This window comes from Salvia hispanica, chromosome 4, assembly GCF_029641045.1.
Source record: "Salvia hispanica isolate PSC_SH4W2 chromosome 4, Shi_PSC_v1, whole genome shotgun sequence".
Lineage (NCBI taxonomy): Eukaryota > Viridiplantae > Streptophyta > Magnoliopsida > Lamiales > Lamiaceae > Salvia > Salvia hispanica.
Genome location: NC_142695.1, coordinates 6,045,249 through 6,065,650, shown reverse-complemented (window position 1 = coordinate 6,065,650; position 20,402 = coordinate 6,045,249). Strand labels below are relative to the sequence as shown.

General features: G+C 32.9%; 2 protein-coding genes and 1 long non-coding RNA gene across 9 annotated transcripts; all 3 read right to left on the bottom strand.

Moving 5' to 3' along the window:
• Nucleotides 1-505: 505 nt before the first annotated feature.
• LOC125192407 (transcription factor bHLH148-like) lies at nucleotides 506-2,345 on the bottom strand. Its single transcript, XM_048089946.2, has 3 exons — nucleotides 2,123-2,345; nucleotides 943-1,558; nucleotides 506-701 (listed from the first exon to the last, which is right to left on the bottom strand). Exons 2-3 carry the CDS (start codon nucleotides 1,510-1,512, stop codon nucleotides 624-626), a joined length of 648 nt encoding a protein of 215 aa, XP_047945903.1. The 5' UTR covers nucleotides 1,513-1,558; nucleotides 2,123-2,345; the 3' UTR covers nucleotides 506-623.
• A 4,504-nt stretch (nucleotides 2,346-6,849) lies between these two features.
• LOC125197468 (biotin--protein ligase 2-like) lies at nucleotides 6,850-12,600 on the bottom strand. 7 transcript variants are annotated; one of them, XM_089057575.1, is made up of 9 exons: nucleotides 12,462-12,591; nucleotides 11,839-12,020; nucleotides 10,589-11,700; nucleotides 10,357-10,505; nucleotides 9,668-9,764; nucleotides 9,187-9,232; nucleotides 8,606-8,678; nucleotides 7,942-8,018; nucleotides 6,850-7,097 (listed from the first exon to the last, which is right to left on the bottom strand). In XM_089057575.1, exons 3-9 carry the CDS (start codon nucleotides 10,677-10,679, stop codon nucleotides 7,055-7,057), a joined length of 576 nt encoding a protein of 191 aa, XP_088913701.1. In that variant the 5' UTR covers nucleotides 10,680-11,700; nucleotides 11,839-12,020; nucleotides 12,462-12,591; the 3' UTR covers nucleotides 6,850-7,054. The 7 variants fall into 7 exon arrangements, with proteins under 7 accessions (XP_088913701.1, XP_088913703.1, XP_088913702.1 ...); XM_089057577.1 differs by having other exon boundaries at nucleotides 11,839-12,014; nucleotides 12,462-12,579; XM_089057576.1 differs by having other exon boundaries at nucleotides 11,839-12,047; nucleotides 12,462-12,563.
• Nucleotides 12,601-16,299: 3,699 nt separating this feature from the next.
• LOC125197153 (uncharacterized) lies at nucleotides 16,300-17,071 on the bottom strand. Its single transcript, XR_007172002.2, has 2 exons — nucleotides 16,947-17,071; nucleotides 16,300-16,818 (listed from the first exon to the last, which is right to left on the bottom strand). It is a non-coding gene; the product is annotated as an uncharacterized LOC125197153 (long non-coding RNA).
• Nucleotides 17,072-20,402: the final 3,331 nt, after the last annotated feature.

The following is a 20,402-nucleotide window of genomic DNA, read 5'->3' as shown; positions in this document are numbered from 1 at the left end:
ATATTATAAAAAAGGGTAAATTGTTAAACAAATTATGAAATAATGATTTATTTTTTAATGATCACGTCCTTCCATTTTCTGGCAAATTGAACATTGATATGGAAGTTAGTTTAAAATATGTGGACAAAATGATACTAATATGTAATGAGTTCGAACTAATATTTTGTCCATATACTTTAAATTAGCTACCAAATTATTATATACTACATAATTTGCCAAAATATAGAAGAATTTGATAATTGAGAAATTTTCCTTTTAATTACTACTACTATTATTCATATTTTTTTAGACGTCATGTTAAATAAACTGGTAAAGACTCGAAACATAAAAGTTGAGGCCATGTGAATAAAGAAGATTAACGTGATTCCTTCCACCTAATCCACATTAGGCCATCCTACTTATCCCCATTTAAAATAATTCTATTATTAACATTATCATTATCTTACTCTATTATAGACACAATGCTTATCCACGTATTCCAAAGTTTATCCAAACCAAAACAAAATTCAGAGAAATATAATTCACATTAGGAATTCAGGATATTCATAAGATGGAAGAATATCCGACTAGTCAGAAAATCAGAAAATAAAAATTAAAAAAATTAAAAAGAAAAAATAAACATTTTAGCTGAGTTGCGCCGAGCTGCTTGAAGACGAGCCTGAACCGGTTAGGAGCTCGGCTAATGCACTCATGGCTCGCACCTACAAAAATACCAGAGCCACAATTAATTAATTAATTAATTAATTCCACAAATTACTCTTTCAATACAAATCACAATTTATCTGCTAAATTATGCAATAGTATAACGCCATAAATTAGCAAACAACATCACATTTCATAGTTTACTTTGATCACGCATCAAAATATAGCGGGTTTTGATCTAAGCAAAACTAAATTTAAATACAGAAACGCAGAACAATATTATACGTAGGGCGTGTATACCTGCATTTGGAGAGCGGCAATATAATCCGTCGTCTCCTCCAAAACCACCGGAAACGGTTGTTTCCGGCAGCCGGGAATTAACCGGCTCAGCACCCGCGCCTTCCGCTGAAACGCCGGAAAACACTTAGATTTAAGCCTGAAGACGCCGACCTTGGACTTCCTCCGCGGCTGATAGCCGGCGGCGGCGATCACCGTCATCACCTTGCGCTGGCGCTTGGCGATGTTGTTCTTCTTCATGAACTTGAGCTTGAGCCGGCTCGTCAGGATCGCGCGGCTCCACCGGGTGCGCCCCCGCGCCGTGGCGGCCAGGACGCCGTACGCGGCGTCGCGCACGCGGCGCGGAGCCGATGATGAAGGCTCGGAGCCGGATGAGCCGAGCCGGACCTGCTGCAGCGCGTGGAGCAGCTTGGAGGAGTAGATTTGCTGCTGAGCGTCGGATTGCCATTGGATTTTGGGGGTTTCGGGTTGGATTTGGGGATTGTGGTGGATTTTCTTCTTCTTCTTTCTTCTGGTTGATGATCTGTCGGGATTTGCAGCTGGATTTGATGATGACATGATCGATGCCATCATTTTTTACCAACTTTTTACAGTTCGATTTGTGATTCGAGAATTTGAGCTGCAGATTCAATTAGGAATTTATTAGAGTTGGAACAAATTCCAAGTAGATTCAGAAAAGTGTGATGATTGAAGTAAATGATCACTACAAAATCAACAAAATCAATAATCACGAATTAACGAATTACAATACGAAACAGAGCAAACAACAAATCACATAGAAACATCTACTATAAAATTACCAGAACGCAGAAAAACGGAATTAACGCCGAGCAGATTCAAATGCGGAGCGATGAATGAGCGAAACGAAATCAATAAAGGAATATCCACAAATCACGATGTCGAAAAGAGTAACAAATCGCAGAAAATCATCTAAAAACTAGAACGAGAAAACGGAATCAATGCCGAGCAGATTCTAAAACGAAACGATGATTGAACTAAACAATGGTGACACAGAAACAAAATCAATAAACGCGAATTCACAAATTACATATACGAAACAGAGTAACAAATCAACAAAACAAAACAGAATGAAAAAAGGACCTAATTCCGAGAAACATGCCGATTTCTCCTCCAATTAGCGAAAATAATGCAAACATAAAAACATAATCGAATCGATCATCACCTGAAGAAATTGAGAAGCGATTTCTCCGATTACGTTTCCGACTGATTCAGCTGCGGAGATGAATGAAATCTGGAAGATATATGTGAATCTATACAATACAACAAATGAAAATGGAGTTATTGGTAGTGATGTGGGGGAGATATGGTGGGATAGTGGGAGTAAAGGAGGCTTTAACGGGGAAACCGGAAAATGATTCAGCAAAATGCCATGTTCATCTCCTTTATAGACTTTGCACTGCTTTTTCTGGATTATATAATATATAATTTTTATTTTTATTTACGTATTTTCAGTAAAATACTTCTTTTATTGATTATGCGTACTTCTATTAAACACTTGCATTTTGTTTTAGTTTGCATATTTTGAGTGAAATATATCACTAGCTCGTATGGAGCTTTATATACTTATTTGAATCTCAACTATGTGTGTAAAATTAACGTTAAGGTGTTTGCTTAATTTTTTAATTAGATAAAATTGGGTTTTATATATTTGATCTGGTATATAGGGTTCGATACTTAACCTCTGGACGATATCACGTCGGATTTATTATGAATTATGAATTTTCACTTTCTCCTTATAATAAAATTAATACTGAGTGATCTCAATTTTTTTTAAAACAAGTTAATATTGAGCAATCGAACATAAGAAGACTAGATGATCATCCCAACCAAGTCTATTTCCGGGCCTTATGATCATCAAGTTAACCTTACCAATCATTTTATTGAATTTATAATAGCTAAAAATTTGAATATTGAAATATTCTCATAGGATTACAAACCTTATAGCATAGCAAGATATGTATGTTACAACTTGCATATAATATAACCAAAAATTATTTGGCTTTTTAGCCCTAAAATGTTACAAATACTATATTAACCTTATATAAAACCACAATTGTTGGGGATTTAAGGCCAAAAATGTTACAAATATATCAACCTTACAAATAACCAATATGCACTGGGCTTCTTAGCCCAAAGAATAATGTTGCTTATCTTAATAGTGTTTCTTTTTTAAAGAAGGATGATTTTTTTCAATCTCTGCAAATTGAAATCCTACCAACGCTAAATATTCTAAAAAATCACGACTTATAGCCTCGTAGCCTGATCAGCCCGATTAGCTATGTGGGCGGGCTTTTTAGGCCCATTTGTCTATATAGTTTGTGTCTTAGTTTTGGCCCATTTATTAATACTACTATAAGTTTTTGTAGATAATAATTTCCAAGTTCATTAATTTAAAGCCAGTGCTCCACTTAAATGATGTTGTCATATAGTGGCATTACTAGTAACATTGGCTGCCACTATAAATATCACAAAATAGTAACTAAAATTTCGCCTATTTATAACCTCACCTCAATAATATTTTCTATAACACACTAAAAAATATATTCCCTCTCTTACTTTTTTAAGATATTGCTTCTTATCATGAAGAAAAACGTCCCCGTCGTCATGATCCTCGTCTTTTCCTTGATCCTCGCAGCTATGCAAGATCAAGCGAAATCCGATGATACCATTAAGAATCGTCGGTTATTAGGTGACGTGGGTGGGCGTTACTCGACTGATTTTCGTCGAAATATGGTCGAGGCTAACAATGCCACGGGAGACGAGGAAGACTCCGCGCCAGAGAATAACACTCATCGATTGTTTTCAAACCAGAAGCCTCCGAGTAATCGTTAGGGTTCATCTATTAACCCTAGCTAATGTCGAAAATTTAAGGAATATATTTATAATGAAGTTTGTGGTATGTATGAATGTCTAAGTTAGGCATCATGCAGTGTGCTTGCTTGTAACAAATTAATGTGTGGAACCAATTAGAGTTCGGTTTGTTCCAAATGTTTTGGTATTTTGAATAGTTGATCTATGTAATTATAAGCTGTGTGTTTAACACAGTTTAAATGTGTACACTTTTATTAAAATTATTGTTGATCCCAGCTTATTTTATTTATGACCCTTGTCATAATTCCGTTTAATTCAATATATTCATTATAGTTGTGGCTTTATCAATCTATTCCATTACAAATCCTCAGGTGTGGGAAAAACTAAGTACCTATCCAAAAACTAAGTATTCTATTACCCAAAAAGCTTTCATATTTTAATGTTTAATAATCAATTAGACATATCTTTCACTTATAAATTTGTTTTAACATTTTTTTATATCTATATATATATATTATTTAATGACACGAAGATGATAGTTGAAATTATTGTGGTATTAATATATACGATAGACATGATTGATAGCATATAATTTATGGAATCATATTGTATAACAGAATCTCTATGATCTAAAATTGATTTTCAAGTTCATGTGTATTTTATTTTATTTCACATGCTACTAAATTTTATGAGAGATTTAAGAAAAATGATTAAATTCGGTGACTTTTTCAAAATTTGGAATTAAATTTATTGATCTTTCAAATTATGGGATCCAGATATACGAATGTTTCAGAATAAGAATTTTTTGTTTTTTTCTCTTTCTTTTTCTTATTATTTTATTTTTTCTGTACGAGAAGTAAAAGAAATGGATTTGAACTGTACGTGGATAATTTGGTCAATTCATAAATATTGTGAGGAAAATAATAAGTAAAAGAAGAGAGAAAAAGAAAAAGCAAAAATCTCCTATTCTATAAAATTTGCATGGCCCAATCTCATATTCTAAAAAGTCTAAAAAATTTAATTCCAAAATTTCAAAAAATCAGCAAATTTGATCATTATTCTTAAATCTCTCAAATTTGTATGGCTCTAAATGGAGCTGACTTCCGTTAAGTTGACGAAATGCATTTCATTACAGCCATGAAATCGGATACTATTAAAATACTTCTTGTCCCATATGGACAAAATAACGATCCCGATTTCTTTAGATAAGTAAATAATTTTTGCCCATTAGAGCATCTATGATCATTTAATATAAATATAGTATCAAATAATAAATTTACTCTAATTATTAGACTAAATTCAAATTTAAAAGAATGTTCTCTATCTAATTACTACTCTATTTCTTTTATTTATAAAATTTTAAAAAATAATTTGAATTTGTTTTAGCGTAAACCCAAAAGTTGATATATTTTATTCAAAAATGGATTTAAATTTAATGTAAATGCTTGGAGACGTTGTTACAAGGCATTCTAAGTAGGTGAATGACTCAATTCTACTATGATATCAGAGCGACTGTATGTCGATGATGAGTTTCTTTGTTGCAACTTGTAAGCGTGAAAGTTTGATGGCCATTCTGATTCATAAATGTACATGGACTAATTGAAAACTCCCTGTTCCACGTTGACAAAATGGTGATCACGACTCCTTTTATAAATAAATAGATAATCCTCCTCTCTTAAAAGATCTTTTAACTGGATAATCCTCTTCTTCCCAATAATTTTACTGAACTTGAAAAAAATCTGCCATTAATCACTCTAAATTAAGAGCCTTTTATCCCTATACGTCATCCTTTGAGTGCTCCACCACAAAATGTACCATTTCCAGCAGTGCTTTCGATAAGACCAATGTAGCCATTATAGGCACATTAACTTTTGAGTGCTCCAATATCAATATAATTAATTAATAAGAAACTATTTATATTATTACAACAATATGCAGAAAATATAAACTCATTTTGCAATTCTTAGACACCTTTTCGTTGCCTAGGATTTGCTTTGGAAGCTCATCATCAAGATCTCATACTAATTTTGCTATTTTATTGGATTTGAGTTTTTATCACTTTGATGAGGTGGTCTCACACGAGATTAATATTGTCGATATATCTCACGTTGTTATATACTCCTACAACTTGTTTAAACACTCAAAAAAAGTGCTAAAACACTAAAAAAGGTGTTAAAACATATCCAAAATTTGACATGATTAAGAGCAAGAAAGTGAATTACCCTCACTAATTTACTATTTACTCACACATTTAAATGGCGCATTTGTTTTAATTTAGTGCTCCACTTCTCTTCTTCCATACTAGTGGCAACCTACTATAAATATATAACTGTATCCACTTCTCTTATTCTATCAAAAATCACAACTGGTCTGAAATTAAGTAAAATATTCCAAATCAACGAAAATGAAAATCTTGGGTTTTATAATAGTGGGGTTTTTGCTTATGGTAGGAGAATTCCAAGTTGATGCAAGAATACTTAATGGTGAAGGTGTTGAGGGAAGAATCCTGGTTGATGAAGCTTCTGAAGCAGAAGATGGCACCGGATCTGGAACAGAATCGCACCGTCTCTTCCCGGAAGAAGGCCGACCGCGAAATGTTGACTCTCCTCGCCACCGTCGTTAGAGAAAGAGTCTTTCTTCCAAAAATATGTGAATGTCTCTTTAATTTCTCATAATTGTTGTTATGTTTATATATAACATGAGTGTTTGTTCTTTGTTTGATGAAGAGATTAACTGAATCTCTCTTTTGTCATAATTGTTAAGTCTTATATTGTGAAAATATCAAAATTTGTAATATGTCTTTCTTTGTATCTTAATGTTAGTTTCTTAGTACAAGATGGTTGTGTTGTGTTAACCTCTTTAGGTTAAGTATCACTAAAATCGGCTAATTACGGTTTGTCATATAAAGTCTAAATTTAAATGACAAATGTAATAAAACGTTGGAAGAAGCCGAAAGAGAAATAATACTCCCTCTGGATCCTAAAATAGAAACTTTTGAAGCGGTATAAATTTTAAATTCAAAATTAGTAAAGTTGGACAAAGATAGAAAGAAAAATGGAAAATGAGTCTCCGTCTCACTAGAAAAAAAAAGAACTTTTCCAAAATGAAAAGTTTCTACTTTTAAATGAAAATTTAAAATATAATAGTCAAATTAAAATACAGATAAAAATTAATAACACAAAGTCGATCCTGTTGAGTTGCATGTCTTGTTGGAACTAATCATTCAAAATCAAAGCTTGTCCTTTTTCGTCAAAGATGGCGATGGCCTCCGAATGAAACTTGTTCAACCCAATTTCCTTCTGACCAGTCCTTGAAAGAAATCGAAACTGTTACAAAGTAAGAGCATCACCACACATGGATACAAAAAAAAGACATAAATGCATACGACGAAATAAGTAATGTGAGGGGAAGTAGTGGCATTGTTCTTCTTCTCTTTCCATTTGTGTGTAAAGTTTATGAAGAGAGCACAGTGTTTGTTAGGTAGCGAGGCGAAAGGTGCTTGTTCCTGATGGAGATTAGATCCATAGAAACATAAGTTGGCAGTCTAGTTGTGATATCTGATAGTAGTAGTAACGCTGGAATCCCAAAGGAATCAATCTAGTATCTTTCTCAACTTCTTCTTCTATCCTTTCTTAGGTATGTGAAGAATATTTGCCATTTGGCATTAAGACGAATGCAACAGAAATGCTAGCTACAAACGACCAAGCACAGGTACATCTTCTAAATCATTTAAATCAAAAAACAGGACAAGCAGGAAACATCAAATCAATGATCTAACTTGATCAAACTTACAAACAAGTTCAGGGTAATTTTAGAAAAAATAAAAATAAAAAAGAGAATATCACACACTTCTTACCAACCTGAAAGCTGAAATCAACTGCATTATATTTCACTGAAATTGGAAGGCTAACAACGAGCATGGCTTGCTAAGCATAAAAAATAACTACTCCTACTCACTAGTCTATTTAGACCAGTACAGTAATTTCAATTATTCAGAGGTTTTGAACAAAAAAAAAGTACTATTTAAATTCTCTAGCTACATAAAACATATTGATTTCAATTTCAATAATATTCCTATTTTAGGAAACTATATTTGTATAAATAAGCAGACTATTTCATGCTTCTGTAGTCATACTAATAAAGATTAGAAATAGCAGGATCTATGTGTACCTATTTCCATCTGGATGAAGCTCACATATCTGACCATCATCAGTGGCAGCCAATAAATATCCAGAACGTGTCAAGCCCTGAGAAGCACAATTGGACAATAATAACAGTTAGGTCACTGTTATTGTAACTTCACTTATTTTACATCTACTTTACACGTTAATACTAGATAGGCAGATATTTTTTGTAAACAAAAATAATAGGTTTCCCATATCTGTGCAGCTTCAGCAATCAAATGAAAGTAATAGTAAACACAAAAGGTTTAAGAAAAGCAAAGAGCTATTGTTAATGGATGCAAGCTAGGATTTCTTAAAATGTGCATTCTATCTTCCTTCAGAAAAGAGCTCTCAATAATGACAATTCAGAGGGGTGGCACTGTTAGGTTGTTAGTTCACTATATTATCTCTGTGAAATTATTCTCACATTAAAGCTGTTCAAGTGTAAATTCGTTGCCGAATTGTACTGAACAACCAAGTTGATTTTTCAAAGAAACTGACATTTACCTTATATTGTTTCATGTAAAGTTAGAGATCATTAAACAAACTTTTCTCAATGAGATTGTAAGAGGACAAAAGCAAACTAGATGCTCAGGTGAATTGAAGAGTTTTTCAAATAAAATCTAAGGATAAATTGGATAATCTTGTGCTTATGTTTCAATAATATTCACCTGGATTGTGACAACATTTTCAGAAACTTGGTCTTCGCTCTCATTCTTTTCCTGTACAACAACTCGCTGTCCCCTGCATGCAAGTTACATAATAAGAAGCAAGAAAACCACCACATCTATTAAATCATTGTTAATAAATATTCAGGCCATATCTTTACAAGATTGGAACCTTTATACTCGTATATCTCTTCTTACGAATCAAAACCTAGGCATAAACTTAGATGAAAACATCAGATATTTTCCTGGTATTTCCTTTTACGTAGGTCATCAATAAGCATGTTATACAACTTCCATAAAACAATTGGAAAGTATCTATATATGCACATTGATGGCAGTCAATCTCTAGTCACAATTATCAAACCTTGTTCAGGGAATATAAGGAAATTTGAAAAATAACATATAAACATAAAAATACGATGACTTTATATTTTTCAAATTTACTGATAATATTATCAACATAATCGCACAATAGACAAACCCAAACATATTTTCGTAAACTAGATACAAAAGGTTACATGTTATTTCTTTCTCAGCTATAATCGATATGGCTTGCGCCAGGAATCACCACTTTATAGTCTTACCTGTGAAGCCATGTTTTGTAGTAGAGGTTCTCCAGTGCTTGAAAGTCTACATGACAAAAATAACCATATAATGTTCATTATGTGTCTAGATAAGTTGAATTGATAAGCAGGTGTGAAAGTGAAAAATTAACCCAAATGGAATTAAAGAGTGTCATACTACCATACTTGAAAATTAAATTCTAAACATCAAGCATAATGAAATTCACAAGACCTACTCTTGTGAATTTGGTTGTTCAATGGCACAAAATACATTGTCATTGTTGCCTTTAATTCATTTATTGAACTGAAAACCAAAAACCATGCAGAGAGATTTGAACAAAGAGATGATTCTGATACCCAAATATTTTTTATGTCGAAACCAAACTCTAGATATAAAAGAATATGCACCTCAAATGTGTAATTCACATAGCACTTTACAGCCACGCAAGATAAAGAAAAAACCTTAATAAACTAGCAGAGAGTTAGAAGAAAAATCGATCACCTTGGCTGAGGAATATATCATGAAAGACCTCGAATTTATTAAAGAAAGCTGATATGATATCTTCACGTTGTAATTGATTCGCAGCATATCCCAACCTCTGCAGAGCAGCATTCAAGCATGTTGTTGGTTTTTGATTATCAAGCTGATATGTTTTTGTAACTAACATTAAACTAGAGACTTTTGTGCTAGAGCTGAACTGCTGAAGTACTTGCATAGTAACTGCAATAAGAAACTATTATAACAAACTAAGTTTGCAACATAACGCGACATCTTAAATTTGAATTAGAAGAAAGGATAATCCACCTAAACCTAATTTGGATCTTGATTGGAGCATGCATGAAAATAGTATTTTGATCATCCACTTAGCCTGAAATTCTAATGAACGACTAATTTCAGGCTACTCCTCAAAGATATCATCGTTACTGGTTGCCACCAGTTGATATGCAAAATCTTTATAGGCCTCACTTATTCAATTTGCGAAGCATGATATATGATTCGCGTATCTTTATTACCGATGTCAAATTGTCTATATCTATACAGGGTTAAAAGTTGAGCACTGTTTCACATAGCTTGGGAAGCTAAATAGTTTTATCATGTAACTAACAGCACATTTCATAACCATGCAAACGATGATCTATCATACTTGCTTTTGGCAAATGGACACAAGCGAACTTAGAAAAAGCACTTACATTTCTTCGACAGACATCATTAACTGCTTCAGTCATAGCCAAAGAAACCACATACTGCACAAGTGGTACCACTCTCCCATCCTCCATCTGTATTGTGAATGAAAAGAGAAGGCATCCCTTTGGTGATTCCCACACATTCTTCGACCGGCCTTGAAACCCGAGCCAGATGCAATCAACAATTACACATAACATGAACAGATAGATGCATTCCAACGCACAATGTGATCAATACCTCTGCCCTTAAGCTGCACGTCAGTAACACACATAGAGCCAATAGGCAGTTCACCAAAATTACTGCCCAAAAATACGTCAAAACAAAACATCACAATTAGGTCGTCATATCACAATTCACAAACACTGATCGAGAAAGATAATTGAGCTATACTCGTTGATAGGCAGAGATTCCGAGGTTTTGCAGAGAGAAAAACGGGGGAGGTTTTATTAGAGAGAGAAGCGAGAGGAGCTGGTTACAAAGAGCATGGTAGTGAAGGCGGAGAAAACAATTTTCAGCTTTAAACATTCAAAAGGCGGGTCGGGCCTAGTTAAGCTCGGCCCAATTAATAACGGCCCGGCCCGTGGACCCGAGAAAAATAGAAACTCAAAGCATCTCTGGTGACGGACTTCCCACTAGGACTTCCCACAAAAACTTCCAGCCACATTACTAGGACTTCTCCTGCACTAGGACTTCCACTATGACTTCCCGCAATAAAATTAAATTCACAATTATTCAATTTACGGAATTAAAATTTCGACAACAATACGGGAAAATTCGAATACTTCATTAAAAAAAATTACATAATACTTAAAAAACATAATTAAGATAAAAATTACATAATCATAAAAAGTCGAGAAATACAACCCTCGGCTCTCACTCCCCCTCGTCCTCGTCCCCGTCGCCCGTGCCGCTGCCGCCTCCGACGTCCCCGCCCCCAATTTCGACGCAATAATCATCAATGGGTGGCATTCCTAATTCGCGCCGACATACATCGATCACATCCTTGCACATCCTTTTGTACACAGGATCGTGCGTGCTATACCACTCATGCATGCTCTGACTCAGGGTCTTCGTTAGCTGCGCGCGGGCGAGACGGCCGTAATCATCTGGGGATTCAGGGGCCTCCGATTCGACCTCGAAGGACCCACTGCGGCTGCCGCTTCCCCTCGCCATCCGCCGATGGATCGGCCGAGGTACCGCCGCCTGCCGCCGCCTCCTCCTCCTCTGCCGTAGCAATCGATCAATCGCCTCTTCCACAGCGACATCCAATTCATTCTCACTATCACTATCACTATCACTAGCACCTCCGCCACTACCACCCGCACGACTACTAGCCATTCTAGATATACCTGAAAATAGAGTTTAGAGAGAGAAACTTGTCAACACAGTGGTGTGTATGAAATGAAGTTCAACGAACCGTATTTACAGACGTATTTATAGAGTTTAAAAAATAAATAAATAAATAAATTTTAAGTCGGACGTCCGACCCAGGCCACAATGGCGGACGTCCGCCCGCCCGCCCGTTGCGCGGATATCCGAGGATGTCTGACGTCCTCACGGGACGTCCGTATCCGAGGCGATGTGTTCCAATGGCGGACGTCCCGGTCGCCCGTCGCGGAAGTCCGACGTCCGCCGTTGGAGATGCTCTAAATACCCTTTCCCTCTGCAACTTTACACAGTAGCGAAATTCGAGTTTCTGCGTCAGTGGAAGAACCTCAACCAAGCCCAATGACGGACTACATAATATCTTTTGAATTATTTATAATGCGATTTTAGAAATGCTACTTCATAGTATAATTAAAATAGAAAAAAATGATTTTACTTGCTCTTAAATCATGATTAATTACATTAAGATTGATATCTCAATTCGAAAATATAAAGTTCCTTAAATTGCAAATATAAAAACAACCATACTGGAAAACCCATCCCAAAATCGTCATTTTTTTGAGTTTTTGAACACATCTTTGCAGTAGTACTGTAGCACGACGCAAAACTCATCCGAAATTGCAATTGAGCCCTTCCTTTTTGATGGTATTCGAAGAAGACAGAGATGAGAGATGCACAGAAATGGAAAAATGGAAAAGAAGAATTAGATGAAGAAACGACTTACCTGATTATGGAGAGCTGTAGATGGTTGAAGAACTTGTGAAGAAAATTTGGAGATACAGCAGCCACAGAGGGAAAATTACACAGAAAGGGGAAAATTTGGGGATAAAAAAAAGGGGAAGAATGGGCTAATTAATTACATATATGAGATGGGCTAATTAATTATTATGTGTATAATGATATTAGACGGTTTTATCAATATTTAGATCAAAAGGATAATTTATGGAGTATTATTTTATTTTATATAAATTATTAGTATTAATTATTTATTTGTGTTTTAGCTAATTTTTCTGTGTTATCCTATGTTTTATATAATTATATGATGTCTTTGAATGTAGTGTTGAATGTTACTCCTATTATAGTATGTTTGATGTAGTATAATTTCAAGGTGACTTATATTTTATTGAATGCATAATATATTTAATATATATATACATTATAAATAATTGTATCAAATTATTTAATTGTATTTGAAAAATTATTGACAAAGTGTCATGGGGTGAAGCTATAATTTAAATAAATATATAGTTAAAATTGAAAAAGTAAAAAAGTAGAGTGAACTACATAAATAGTATCTGATCTTTCACTTTCGCACGTAAATGGTACCTGATCTTTATTTTATATCGCTTTTGGTACCTATAAATCACATTTTTGGTACCTGATGCAATTTTCTTCCCAAAATGCCCTTGAAACAAATACATTTTCTCATTCATGCCATAAAGGATATTTTAGATATACATAAAATAGTACTAAAAGTGATATTTTAATATCTTCTCTCATTCTCCTCACTCTTTATACTATTATTATTAATCAATATCAATATTATTATTTTGATGTTATAAATTAATAATTAATTTATTTTTAATATCATTCAAATATAATTAATTATAATTATAGTTATAATTATATTTAATTTTTATAAAAATATTATTGTTATAATAGTAAAAATTAGTAGTAATTAATAAATTATAGTATAATTATATAATTATGAATCATAAAATATTATGTAATAATAATTGTGAATTGTATTCATAATGATATAAAGAGTTGAATATTTTTTAGTTAGGTGTTTCAATCTTAAAATGAGTATAAAGTAATTTAATAAAAAATATTCAATTGATTTAATTATTTTAAATAATTAATTTAATTAGACATTTTGTTCTTGATTTATATTATGAATGCAATTGATGTATGTATAAAAAACTAAAAGGAAAGAAGATAAAAGAAAAAAGAAAGAAGAAGAAATATAAACTAAGGAGAAAAAAAGAAAGATAAATTACTATAAAAAGAAGAAAATGAAGAAAAAAGAATGAAGAAGAAACTAAAAAAGAAATAAGAAAGTTAGAAAAAATAATCACATATTTGATACTATTTAATTGAAATTTACAAAAATATCATCCATAACAAAAAAAATCTCATGTTTGGTACCTATGGTTATTTTTGTCACAGGGTACCAAAAACGATATAAAGTATATCAGATACCATTTATGTGCAAAATTGAAAGATCAGGTACCATTTATGTAGTTCACTCAAAAAAGTAAGTGCATATGTGTAAATAGTTGGAGTAGAATTACTTTTTGATGTGATTTGGGTTTGGGTTTGGTTAGGGATGTCAATCGGGCCAGCCCACCGGGTTTCGGGTCAATTCTATTCGGGTTGCGGGTCAATCGATTGCGGGCTAATCGGTCTGTGATTTTTTCGGGTTATAAAATATCAACCCTAACCCTAAAAAGCTCGGGGTTCGGGCTAGCCCAGCGGGCTAATCGGGTTGCTACCGATAAAATTAACATGCGTTCAATCCAATAAATAATGATAAAAATTAGTTATATTTATAAAATGTAAAATATTTAATTATGATAAATTTGACATATATGCTTAAACTCAAACATAAACATGATCAAATACTAATATTTGAGATTTATGCAAAATAAAACATAAACATCAAGAAATTTTAAAGCATGTTTTAGAAATTTAAATACTCCCTCCGTCCCAAGATAAGTGACTTAAGTGACTTGTATTCCTTTTTGGGTGTCTCACTATAAGTGACCTATTTCCATTTTTAGCAAAAAGTCACCTCTCTTACTTTATTCTCCACCTACTTTATTCTCCCTTCTCTCCTCTATTTTTCCCTCTCTCATACTTTACTCTCTCCACTTTAACTTATTTAAATAGCATTCCTTAAATCTCGTGCCCAAAAGAAGTAGGTCACTTATCTTGGGACGGAGAGAGTATATTTTTTAGTGAATTTAAAGTTTCTAATTAATATATCTATTATTATGTTAATAAAAACTTAATATAAATTTAATATATAATTTATATATTTATTATATAAAATTGAAAGTTATTCTTTTAGTAATCTATATTATAAAATAGCCAATGAAGTGTCGAATTAGAGTCAAACAAATAGAACGATAGAAATTTTATCGGATTTTCGGGCTAGTCTATCGGGTTTTTGGGTCTGGCCCTAACGGATTGCGGGCTAATCGGACTATAATTTTATAAGGCTAGAAATTTCAGCCCTAATCCTATAAATTTGGCGGGCTATTCAGGCGGTCCACGTATTGCGGGCTATATTGACATGTGACCAAGATTTTGCCAAATAAAAATATAAAATAGAAAATCTTTTATAAATCCCACTATCTGACAAACGCAGCATGCATTGAAGGGTTGTACACTGATGCAGGCACTAGTGTACCTTCCCCCGACATATATTGCAGGTGGTGGCCCGTCCATCACTAAGATTTATATATTGAAATTTATATTGTTTCAAAAGCTGTTACTTTAATGGACTTAAAACTCATGTTGATTAAAAAAAATTTATATTTAAAGGACGGAGGATGTAAGTTTTTAACGAGGATAAGCTCAAATTATAAGGTGGTGTTGATCATAAGATTCTCTCATAAATCTTTTCTTCACCTGGTTATTCTTAATATTTCCCCATATGATTCTACTAGTAGGGACTATATAAAGTTATTTTAAAACAAAATATGAACTTCGATCCCATTTTTTTAGTTTGAATTTAAAATATTACTACAAAATATAATTTAGCTTTATTTTTTACTCCCTCCGTCCCAACTAAGTTGAGACATAACTTTTGGGCACGGAGATTATGAAATTATATTGAAAAGTAGGAGAGAGGAGTAAAGTAGATGATGGAATAAAGTAAGAGTGATTAGATGTTTTGTTTTTTGTCAAAAGGGGAAATGACTCAATTAAATTGGAATATACCAAAAAGAAATGCAACTCAACTTAGTTGGGACGGCGGAAGTATTTAATATGGTCATCATAAGATTCTAACTCATCATTCTTTTCATAACCTGCTTATACTTTATATTTCCCCAGGTGTTTCTACTATAAAATATACTCCCTATAAAGTTATTTTGTTATAATCTGAACTTCGATCGATCCCATTTTTTAGTTTGAATAAAAAATGGAGTATAATAATATGATATGTATTTATATTTTTTTAATAGCCCCTCATAATTATTAGGTATCTTAAAGAGAGGTTTTTGTTGGTCATTTAAGATTTTAAAATACTTTTAAGAATATTTGTGGACGACAGATAATTAATTAATTTTGGTGCTTGTTTCATAAAACCCATCAACTTAGGTTGATTGAAAATTTTAACTTAAACTACTGGGTGAACAACGGATATAATATAAGCTCTATTTATTTTTAATAAATTCGATCTAAAAAATTACTACCAAGAAATCAAAGTCGTGCTACAATATAGAAACAACCCAAATATATACAGCATGCTCATAAATATAAAAAACAACACATATGAAAGAAGCAAATTACTAAATATTCAGAAATGAAAAAAGTTATAAACACAAAGCATGTATTTCATATCTCCTTTTATAGATTAACATCCAATAAAAAACCGTTCAAACCAAATTAAACAACACTACAAACCTTTTGAATTTGTAAACTCATCACCTACCAATTCACATAAGTTTTTCATTTACCTCACAACCAACAACTCTCAAGCCATGCACACATACTTGCACTCAACTTTTTTACATACATTATGTATAAAGTACTTAAACACACACTCATAGTGAAATATACCATATTACATAATAAAAATTCGACTTCAACGTCCTGATCCATCGTTATTGATATTCACTTTCACTTCAGAGTCCGAGTTTTGTAGAGCTTGATGGGGTTTCCCATCGGCCATGCAATGGTAACAAGGAGTTGGTCCTCCGGGTGTATATCGATCTGCTACGTCGCTCATTAATTTACGGTTCTTGCTTATGACTTTTGCATTGACTTCGTTAGTCAATCCAACAATCAAAAGAGAAGCCACAAACAAAATAGCACAAATTTTCTTCATCATCATTTTTGTAAATAATCACCTGAAAATAATTGCTGCAATTGTTAGGCAACATTAGAAAAAAAATTGTATAGAAATGTTTACTAATTTCATATCAAAATGTAGTAAAATATAAAAAATTCTAGAAGACTATATATGAACTCTACCAACCTCAAGTTTCTTTAGGTTTGCTATATATGTTGCATCCTAGGTGGGCAGTTTATATAGGGGGAAAAGGTGTTAGAAATAATAAATTAACACTCAACTAAATTATTAAGAAATAGACTCGTAAAGACTAAGAACTTAAATTAAGGAATCTTCTTTGTAGTTTCAGCCACAACAATATGTAATGGAAGCCACTCCTTTTTGTTTGATAAATAGTTAATTAATTAGAAATTGAAATATATTCTCCACTAATTCTCTTTGGACGATTTATTAACGTTAATTGCTAGTTGTTACAATTAATTAATGTTGTTTCTTTTTCGGAAAGTAGAGTGGAGAGCGCAGAATGGTTAAAGTTATGTTGTGACAAAGAATTTAAGAAGAGATAATGATTTTTTAGTTGCTAAGTGGACCAATAAAAACTAATGTTTCTCAAAAATGTGACATGATACCTGTCCAATATTAAAGTTTGGTAAAGATACAACACAATCAATTTGAACTCACTTTCTATTTTATGGGATTTAAAAAATCAATTTAATTAGTGGAAAGTATGGGAGATGCTAAAGTATTGGAGTTTGGTTCAAATTTCACTTGTATGTGATGGTAGAAGTGTCAATGTGTCATTCCTATATGGCATGTGATAATTTTCTTGAAATGTAATGAGCATTATAGAGGCCAAATTTGAACGGTCCATTTCATATCACAGCATTATGAAATTACATGTGAAGCTCATGGATTGTAAATAGTAATAAAATTATTGATTTGGATGGTTGTTTGGAAGTGGAATTGGTAATCCAACTATGCATACACAGCACCACTATGTGTGGATCATAAGTCTGGTTGGTTTATTTATGAATTAGTAATGATTTCTCATTTATCTCTATGGAGACTTGAATCTCATCCTATTTAGTAGAAGAGAATCGTTTTACCAGCTAATTTGTAGTATTTCAACGTCTATATATAATATAAAATGAGGTTGTCTGAGCTTGAAATTCAAAAACTCTAATTTTTGCCAAGCAAGTAACACATCTCAGTCGAGTATTGTGTACCAAATGGAATTGCAACGATCGACACCGGTCATGTGGTTTTGTACTGGATTGGAATCAACACCGACATTCGACCGCGTCATTCGCACTAGCCATGTGGTTTAGAATCCACCTGCCGCAATGCGCTTCACATGCAAATTGTGTTAATTGGCCTATTTCTTGCTCAAAACTTAGTCATTTCCTCCATTTTTCTTCAGGCCATTGCTAAATGGTTTACATTAGTAAAGTAACACCAAAATTAGTAAATAAAACACTTAAAAAGTGTATCAAATCGAAGGAAAAATGTACTACAATTTGATTCATATCACAACATCATCTCAAAATTAACTATAGGATCTTATCTGTCTAAATACAAAAACACCCAAGATTAAGTATAGGATCTTATCTGCCTAATAAAAAAAACACATTTATAAGTCTCACTCGTATTTAATTTATAAATTCAAACATTAGACTAGTACAGTAGTACGCAAGTGTGCAAGGCCTTTAAGCTTTAACCATGTTTGCCTAGTAGCTCACTACGTGTCATAATGCATAATATAGTAATTATAAATATGTATCTTTGACAGAATATTCTCTCTCCAATGGATGTACAGCAAAAAGTGTAATATCAGTGCTAATATTATAAAAACGGTAGAGATTAGATAGGAATTGCCCGAAATTTAATATCAACAAACACCATTAAAGAAGAATCTGAGAGATCTCTAAAACAAGTCATATTATTCAAAGTAAATACTACTCCACTTATTATTGTTCTTCTTCTTCCTTTTTAATGGGATTTGTATTTGATTACTGAATTCTACATTAGTTGTCAATGCATGATGGAGAGTCAATGTGACAAAATTATTGGAATTCCAGTATAGAATTATGGCTGCTAGCTAGATATTTGGCTTCAAAAGTGTTATTCTAAATTAAAAGGTGTAAATTTCTCTTAAGATTATAATCACTTCATAATCATTGTCTTAAAATAATTTTTAATTAGTTTGAATTGAATATGTTTTAGTTTAATTTTATGTACTCCTAATTAATTAACATATGATTAATTATTTTTAATTTTGTTCTTGCTCATATGTTTGGACCAACTCAATTTGACCCTCCCAATCCTGGAAGCCCATCTAATTGCCTCTACATGCCGTTGTCGCTCCACGGCACACGGGATCGTGATTCTCATCCGTTGATTATTAGTGAGGCATTTACCAAGGAGTCACTTTTACTTATCATATCTCACTTATTCTGTATATCCATTCACATATGCTCTCACATGTTTTGTCCTATGCTCTCATGATGACTTCGATTTCTTAGCTCGATTCGTAAGTCCTGTGCGAATTTCAAGTTATCCTGGCACGGAACTATTTTAGACCGTTTTCGGCGTCGCCGAAGTTTGCTGTTGGAGCTACATCACCTTTTCTCTAAAATTTTCTCTAGCACTCTCTTTATTCTATATGTGAGATCGGCTTAATCTTAGGGTAGGTTCGGTAGTACACAATTGGTTTTTTGCTAAATAAATTTGACATAATAGATTGTGGTTGGCCTCACCAAGCTGAAATAATTTAACATCATTTGTTGTACCTCAATTGGGCTAACTAAATTGATGTGACGCCTATGATTGACTTCGGTTGCCATTACGGTTAGACAATAATATCCCTGTTTTTTCAGTAAAATTTCCAACATATTGGGGAAATGAAATTTTGGTAATCTCACCAACATATCTTGATGAACTGTAGCGGACCATAAATGCTATATCACGTTGGTCGCAATAATAATAACATGCCAAAGTCAAAGACAATAGTGCCGGTCGGCGGATATATCGAGGGCCATGTAGAATATTATATGGAACACCAAACCGTCAGATTTTCCATGATTTCTCCCCATTTATTGCCATTTAACGAACATCGAACGATATAATCTCCTTTATACTCTAAGTGAGCATTGAACGGATAATCTCCTAGCAAAGTACACTCCTTGAATTTTTCTTGTAAGTGTCAACGGAAATCTTAGGTCTTATTTGTTAGAGTTGGAGGAGATTTCAATGTTCTCATGTGGAATCAAAATTTTCTCATTGTTTTGTGAGAGTTTTCTTTTGTGGTTCTATTCATGAGCTGTGAAATTGATTATTTCACATCTTGTAAATTTAAAGAAGTTTTGATAAAGGGAACCAAGTGCATTTGATTTTACCTGATTTTACCTTACCAACTAGAGCATGTAATCATTTTTATAAATTGATCAAAATGAAAAAAATTTCATAAGAATATATTTTTAAAATAAGTACTCGTATTAAATTAAAAATACTAAATTTAATCATTAGACACGAGAGATGTTCATCAAATCATTAGCACATTTGATTTTCCGATTTTATTAGGGTAATTTATTATTGTCGATTCAATTAAAAATATTTGATGCGCAGAATCACATAAGGGGGATC

What these genes read in the sequence shown, in the direction of transcription:
- LOC125192407 (XM_048089946.2), bottom strand. Translation starts at nt 1,512, where the DNA reads ATGATGGCATCGATCATGTCATCATCAAATCCAGCTGCAAATCCCGAC. An exon ending in TTGCCGCTCTCCAAATGCAG is followed by an intron (nt 702 to 942) that starts GTATACACGCCC and finishes GTATTTTTGTAG; the next exon opens with GTGCGAGCCATGAGTGCATT.
- LOC125197468 (XM_089057578.1), bottom strand. Translation starts at nt 10,679, where the DNA reads ATGTTTTGTTTTGACGTATTTTTGGGCAGTAATTTTGGTGAACTGCCT. An exon ending in TACAAAACATGGCTTCACAG is followed by an intron (nt 8,679 to 9,186) that starts GTAAGACTATAA and finishes ACTTGCATGCAG; the next exon opens with GGGACAGCGAGTTGTTGTAC. An exon ending in CTTCATCCAGATGGAAATAG is followed by an intron (nt 7,098 to 7,941) that starts GTACACATAGAT and finishes ACTTTGTAACAG; the next exon opens with TTTCGATTTCTTTCAAGGAC.